General features: G+C 38.1%; 1 protein-coding gene across 1 annotated transcript in view; it reads right to left on the reverse strand.

The window, feature by feature from the left end:
* Nucleotides 1-8,101, reverse strand: part of ptpn13 (protein tyrosine phosphatase non-receptor type 13) — a 190,343-nt gene that overhangs the window by 85,015 nt on the left and 97,227 nt on the right. Inside the window, exons 13-18 of the mRNA XM_048604393.1 lie at nt 7,277-7,384; nt 6,803-6,910; nt 5,757-5,906; nt 2,414-2,859; nt 1,514-1,642; nt 145-238 (exon numbers count right to left, since the gene is read on the reverse strand). Coding sequence (XP_048460350.1) covers nt 145-238; nt 1,514-1,642; nt 2,414-2,859; nt 5,757-5,906; nt 6,803-6,910; nt 7,277-7,384 — 1,035 coding nt within the window. The remainder of the gene's footprint in view (nt 1-144; nt 239-1,513; nt 1,643-2,413; nt 2,860-5,756; nt 5,907-6,802; nt 6,911-7,276; nt 7,385-8,101) is intronic.

Here is an 8,101-nt window from a genome sequence, read left to right on the forward strand (position 1 = left end):
ATTAAAAATTGCAGACCATTATTTTGTGAAAGAAAACACAAATTTTCTTAAACAGAAGGTTAACATTAGGTTACAATCTAGAAAAGCAATTTAAAATGAATTTATTCATTTACATAGTCTGATTACCATGTATGGACAACTTACCTTTCTTAATACGTCCATCAGCTTCAGCAGCTCCACCTGGTATAATGCCTTTTACATAAATCCCACCATGTCTCACACTTGTGTTAATACCACCCTAGACAAAAATACTGCAAATTCATATGATGGAAGATACCCACAGACAGTTGACTAACCTGTGAGAATATTGCAAAATCTTTTCTTTAATAAAGGCATGGTCTTATAGCGTGTTGATATCAAAAAGCAAAATTATGTGTAAAATTGCAAGAGAACATAGCTTAGTGCACTGGGCAGATAGGTGGCTCTCAGTTACTTCAGAAAATTGTGAATTTGTGCATCTTGGGAAAACAATAGCGGAGATAATGCCCACTAAATGCTAAAATCATTTAATCAAGGAAAAATCAGAGACTGATGTCAACAAAAAACAAAGATTTTGAAAGATGGGAGTGAAGATTAAATGTGCTATTCTGAAAGGAAATTATTCATTGAGTTTCTACATTGGGACACGGTCTACATGGGGGCACAAAATATGCAAACAAGGAATTCATGGATATTCAAGAAATATGTCAGGCCTTAATTGGAGTAATGTTACAGCTTAATCATCTCACCATTAGGTAGGATATAGAGTCACAGAAATCGTACACTTAAAAGACAACAAAATTATATTAGATATTATCGTTATGGCTGGTTTGTTGGTTTTGTTGGTGTTCCCACAGTATCAGAGAAACTTTAAGAAAGTATATAAATTCAGGCAATGTTTTGAAAGGTCCACTTACAATCACAATCTCATTCTATGGGCCAGTATATTTTCTGGCTGTTATTTTATAACAGGTGTATGGTAACCCAGAATCTTGGGGGAGTAGACCTCTCAAGTCTGCAACTGTTTCTGCCCGAGACCATTGGCAATATCACAGCATAGAGAGCATAACTGTGTTAAGGGTGTGACCAGGCAACAGTAAAACCCTTGTCACATCAAATGTTAGTCCTTCAAGACCTGTGCAGGTCGAGCACATCTTGGGTACCCCTGTCCATTCAGTGTCCAGACAATGGAAAATCAGCTGCTATAGGTTTCCAATTGATTTTAATAGTAAAGAATATCACAAATGTTTGTGAGATAGTAGGAACTGCCGATGCTAGAGAATCTGGAGAATTCCTTCTTCAGGAAGGGTCCAGACCCGAAACATCAGCTTTCCTGCTCCTCTGATGCTGCTTGGCCTGCTGAGTTTATCCAGCTCTACACCTTGTTATCACAAATGTTTGTGATGCTACTGTATTTGGTCCTGTTGTCCAGTCATTTCTGAAATTTATCATACCGAATCTAAATTTAAATACTTTAATATTAATATTTCATAAAGTAGAGAAACAGAATGTTGAAAACCTTGCCAAACAGTACCGTGACACTAATGCCCAAGCTGTTCTCTATTTTTGACAACTCCACTTCGAAAATATCTCCTGGCTTTAGCAAAGTGCTTTGTTTAGCATCAGGAAAACCTCTTCTTTTCACCTTATCTGCTGCAGAATCCTGTATGTGAATAAAGTTGAAATTAGTTTAAATAGCAATACTTAAAATACAACTAGATTTGATCTGTGTTTATGAACTATCCAGGGTACTGTTTCGGTTCAGGAATATTATTTCTCCAGTGTTTTGAAATGTGCAAGGGAGAGCTTAAAATAGAAATTCGGAGAGCATAAAAAAAAGGGGGCATGAAAGGATAGCTGTAGGCAAAATAAAGGAAATGACAAGTTATTTTTCAAGTACACTAACTATAAGGGGCATAGATACAGCAGACAGGAAGGAACTTTTCCCCTTGATGGAGGGATCAAAGTCTCGGGGCATAAATTTAAGGAAAGGTGCAAGACATTTAGTGGAGCTGTGAGAGTGGAGGGATTCTGGAACTTACTGCCTGTAAGGATGGTACAGGCAGAAATCCACACAACATTTGAGTAATATTTAGATGTGCACTCACGATGCCAAGACACACAATGCTATGGGCTAAATAAGATCAGAAACATAGGAAAGCTTTTGCTTCAGGATGCCTGATGGACCTAGTATTGAGAACCACTGGTAATAAACAAAAGATTTAATGAAAATTTTCACGGACATTATGGTTGGATTTTTTTGGTTATAAAGTCAAACAGGAATTCATTTTTTAAAAAAAAATTTGTTGCTACCACTAGAATGCACAGAAAATTTTGCAATATGCTGTTTGCTTACTGACACAGGGATAGTGGGGCAGGTGGGGACTGATGGGAAAAAGGCAAACTGGCCAAAGATGACAAAAATTACATTCACCTTTTTTGAACTTTGTTGCTCTTGACTGCTGGAATAAGTTGCTTCATCCATGTCAGAGTCACCTCGGTCCGAGCAATCTGTCTCTTTAGGTGTTTCAACATTAGTACTGCTTAACGGTCCTGTGCTGTCCAAAACATTCTGAATCATATCCTGCCTCATTTCCATTAGTGCAGACACTCCTTCGTAATCAGCACATTGTGGTGCTCTAGAGATAGTTCGATTTTTGTAGAAACCATGTACTTGGCTTTGTGAAAGCCCTGCACTTTCAGTTCTGGAGTCCTGGGAGCTTGTACTTACTCTTCGTTTTTGCTCAGGTGGAACAGAAGTTCTTACAGGATGAGTTCTATGATGATCAAATGATCCATTATGTTCTTCCGAAGATGACACTTCTTCATAATCCCGTCTTCCTAAATTACGGCAAGGGCTTCTAGACTTGTTCCTCATTCCTTTTTCCATTCAGAGGAGGTGCGTGAGAATAAAATAAAAACACACAGTTTGATACTGCAAACTATAAACCTCATGAGACCCCTTTCCCAATTAAAGTTCGATCGCCGTTACAAATTTAAAACATATAGAGTGCGGGCTCTTCTCTCATTACATCTTAAAGGGAGGCTTACCAAACCCATTTGATTGCGCAATGCAAACTTCTGCTATTTAAAATCAGCTGGACGTTTTGCAGCCAGCTATAATTAAATCTATTGAACACTTTGCTGTCCTACTTAAATACCAAAATACTCGAGCCCATCTTTTTTGTCTCTGTAATACTGTTAAAGTTTAGAGCTGGTCCTCATGTCTGAGGAGACGAGTTCACACATATCTGGAAAAACAGAAACGACCGAAAATACTCAGTAGGTCTGGTAGCATCTGTGCAAACTGCAACAGAGTCTGGTATGACTCTTCTTCAGAACTGAAATATAGATAGGTTGAGTGAATGAGTAAAAGCTTGGCAGACAGAGTTTAACAGAGCAAAAAGTGTGAGATTATACACCTTGGTAGGAAGTGTCAAAAGGCAGACTATTATTTAAATGGAGACAGACTCCAAAATAGTGCAGCACAAAATGGATCTAGGTTTTCTTTTGCATGCAGGAGTAGCAAGTAATTAAGAAGGCAAAATAATTTTTGGCCGTTATTGCTAGAGGTTTGAAGTTTAAAAATAGGGAAATCTTGCTACAATGGCACAGGATGTTGGTAAGACCACACCTGGAGGATTGCTATACAGTTTTGGTCCCCCAAATTTAAGAAAGGACAGATTGGCATTAAAGGCCGCTCAAGAGTGATTCACTAGGCTGTATTCCTGGGATGTAGGAGTTTACTGATAAAGAATAGTTAAACAGGTTAGGCCTTTATTCATTAGAGTTTAGAAGAATGAGGGGTCATCTGATTGAAACTTTACACAAGCCTTGGCGGGGAGGGGTGGGGGTGACAGTGCAGATGTTGAGAAGGTGTTTCCACTCGTTAGGAAATCTCAAACAAGTGGACATAGTTCAGAATAAGGGGACACTATTTTAAATTGGAAATACATAGAAATGGTTCTTGAGTAGATCTGCAGCTCAGGTTGTGGATGTTTTGGTTGGTTTGCTCGATGAGCTGGTTCGTTGTTCCACAGACGTTTCATTACCCTGCTGGGTAACATCATCAGTGCAGCCTCCGATGAAGCGCTGTTGTGTTTTCCCGCCTGGTATTTAAACTCTAGGGTCCGTTGGATTTGATGACCTCATTTCCGGTTTTCCTACACAGTGGTGTATATATAGGGTCTAGTTCGATGTGTTTGTTGATGGCCTTCTTGGTGGAGAACCAGGCCTCTAGGAATTCCCGTGCTTGTCTCTGTTTGGCCTGTCCTCGGATCCTGATATTGTCCCAATCGAAATGGTCGTTCTCCTTATCTATGTGAATGGAGACCAGTGAGTATTGGTCGTGTCTTTTTGTTGCTACTTGGTGTTCATGCACCCTTGTGGCCAATTTTCTTCTTGTCTGTCCAACGTAATGTTTGTTGCAGTCCTTGCATAGAATTTTGTGCACCAGTTTGATTGGGACAACACCAGGATCCTAGGACAGGCCAAACAGAGATGTACAAAATTCCATGCAAGGGCTGTGACAAACATTACATTGGACAGACAGGAAGATAATTGGCCACAAGGGTACATGAACACCGAGTAGCAACAAAAACACACGACCAACACTCACTCGTCTCCATTCACATGGATAAGGAGAACCACCAGTGCAATTGGGACAACACCAGAATCCTACGACAGGCCAAACAGAGACAAGCGCGGGAATTCCTAGAGGCCTGGTTCTCCACCAAGAAGGCCATCAACAAACACACAGAACTTGACCCTATATATACACACCACTGCGAAGGAAAACTGAAAACGAGGTTATCAGTTCCAACAGACCCCAAAGTTAAATACTAGGCAGGGGAACACAATAGCGCTTCTTTGGAGGCTGCATTGATGATGTTACCCAGCAGGGTAATGAAACATCTGTGAACTAATGCACCAGCTCGGTGAGAGAACCAACCACAGCACACAGAAATTTCTTCAATCAGAGCAGCAGATGTCTGGAATTCTCTATCCCAGAGAGGTGAACAGGCGAGGCTATTGAAGGTATTTAAGAAGTAATCAGATAGGTTTTTTTTGAAACCTTGAGGAGTTACGGGCTATGAGGAGTTAGCATAAACATGGAGTTGAGGCACGGCAAATCAGCCAACATCTAATAAAATTATGGTGCTGGTTTGAGGAGCTGAATGGCCTACTCTTGTTCCTATTGTTTATGTTCCTATCTTCTCCATAGCCAGCTTAATGGTATTCAGTGACAACTAGCATAATTTGGAAATGAAGTCTACTCATAATTGGTCTTTAATTAGAGTTGTTTTAGTCATATCTGCGTACTTGTTCTCAAATGGTGGACTCAGTGATATGGGCAAAGCTTGAATCATGTAAAACTTTAATATTTGGTAACGTATTAGCTCCCACTGCTTTAAAATGCTGACACTTGTATAAAATCTCTGCCTTAATGCCAGTGTAAGTTCTATCGTGAGGGGTCGATTCAAAAATATAGAAAATATAGGATTAATTGGGTAGCTGCCAAATCCAATTCAACTGCCAAAAGGCCAAATATATGAAGAATATGAACTACACTTGTACAATACTGCACAGCTCTTCCTGGTCATTGTTCATCATCAATCGTTCTTGTTCAAGGTTTTGAAGATGAGGAAACCCAAGGAAAGAAATTTAAAGTTTGTTAGGTTACCTTGCAGTATGGTACAATGAACACACGTAACAGCATATTCAGGTTTTAATAGTTAAGACTTGAGATTTTGAGTTTTGAAATGCAGATTTAGTACCTGAAGAAAAATCGGTTCCTCTATAAAGTTTCTCTTTCAACTGAGACACCACTAGGGTCACGTCTTCAGGGGCATTTTGTAAAATTTCAACTGCTCTGTCATGGGTAATGCCTTCTAAACTGATGCCATTTACAGATATCAGGCGATCACCTACAGACATGAAAACACAGAGGTTATTTAGCAAACAGCAATATTGCAAGCATTTTTGGTGCATCTTAAAAGGTGAGGCTGAAATAATTTTATATCTTGCAGCAAGCTAAAACTATATGGAATTTCACAACATTCGAATTCATAGAAATGCAACTGTGCTCACGTACAATTAGTTCAATCACTGAATTTAAGAACTCATTTTGAATAAAATATTGAATGGAAACTTTTTAAAAAAAATTAAAATGACCTAGTTAAGCTGATGTCCATTGTGTGGTATTAAAATAGTCAAAAAGGAAAGTATCTGCATTATAAAAATTGTCCACGCATCATGACTGTTAAAGATAAAGGAACTCAATTATTCCCAAATATGCTGTGTCTAAACATTGGTACAGACTTTAGAGGAAATGCCCACAAGCTTAAAAATTTTCATGTCTCCACATACCGTTAGAAGACAAAGCACCACGTGCACATGTTGGTCATTACTTGATGCAGAATCCATTAATTGGGCTGCAAAGTGACTGACAAGTAGGGGTATATTCTCTCTACCCCAGAAAAGAATTAAACAGCTACTTTGTAAAGGTATCATATCTAAATACTTGAAAGAGAACTAACTGCCTTCCCCACTTCCTTTCTAATCACGGTCACAATTTTATGCTGGACTCCCAACAGGTAACCACTGGATCTCTTCAGGGCCTTGGAGTGTGTTAAAACACATTGCACTCGAAGTCTCTGCCCTTATCTCCCCTACTATGGTACATGCGTGGGAACTTATGCCTCTTTCATGGCTTGCAGAGTCTCAGCCTATCTTCCTGATCATGTCTGCCAGGCTATGTAATAGAAGAGCTGAGGAATTTCAACTCCTCCTTTCCTAAGGATCATTTGCAATATAGATATACCTGGATTTAAACGTTGATCCAACTCTGCTGGCCCTCCTGGCATTATTGTAGTGACAAAAATTCCTAAGTCGAGTTTGCCAGTTTTTTCTCCACCAACAATTTGAAAACCTATTTTGAAAGAGCAATTAAATAATATTCATAGGATATTTTAATGACATTAATAAGATACTTTTAATTGGTCACCTTTTATCCCAGAGGACACAAAAAGAAACACATTGTGACACTGAGCATTTCATATTATGTGCTTTCTTATACTTTTGCTATTATTAGGTCATGCAAGGGGGAAAAACACTTTTTGACGGTTTCTAGTTTAGAATTCACCTAGTCAGAGGATGGTGACCTTTATTATTCAGAAAACAAATACATATTCCTTCTTGATCTTCACTGTAAAATTGTGTAGGCATTAGTCATATTAACTGCTGTTAGCACTCTTCATCTGTAGATAAATCAAACAAATGCACCGAACGAACATACCTAAGCCATGTTTTACAGCCTTCTTCAGTTTTATAAATCTAAGCTCTCTCTCAGGTGAAGGCAAGGCACTAAATTTCTGATGAAGAGTATCTTTCAAAGAAAAAATTCAGACTCCAAGTTAGTGCAATCAAAAATTATATAAATTAGAAACATTGATAAAAACAAATTTCAAAGAAGATTTAATCTACACATCAAAGATATTGTTTTCACCATGTTTATATTAACGAACAATTGAATTTGCCTTAGCATTCTGTTGATAATTACTATAATTTTCCATCCATTTCTAATTCTTTTATGATCTTATAACAGCACCCATTTAATAGAAACATGTACTATTTCAGAATTGCAGCTGCTTTCTGTGCAAAGCTGATTAGAATGGTGTAGTGACAAAACCTTTTAAAATATATTTCGGGCTGGCGATTGAGAAACTGGGCACTAAGGGGACTTAAACATTTTTGGTCAGAATTGAAATACTAGTTCACATAATAGTTGGACAGAATAATTAGAAGGTTTGCAGCTCCAATTATTCTGTTGAAACTGTTGCATATAAAAAGGAAGAATTAGAAGCTGGTTAAAATATCACTGCCAGGAACAGACACTAATGATTAGTGTGCAGTTGCATATTTGGTTTCTCCCATTTTTCTTTATTCTCCAAATGAACCATTTAGCTATCAGTAACTAAAGACATTTTGGTATGTTCTTTATAATGAATTTATTATTATTTTGTTTCAATATTTACTGATTATTAAACATCGTCTTTCTATCACACAATCATATCTTTCCTACAAAACATTTGTGTCACCTAATCATAAGCCGTTTGGATCC

This window comes from Rhincodon typus, chromosome 1 (assembly GCF_021869965.1).
Source record: "Rhincodon typus isolate 14 chromosome 1, sRhiTyp1.1, whole genome shotgun sequence".
In the NCBI taxonomy this organism is placed as follows: Eukaryota; Metazoa; Chordata; class Chondrichthyes; order Orectolobiformes; family Rhincodontidae; genus Rhincodon; species Rhincodon typus.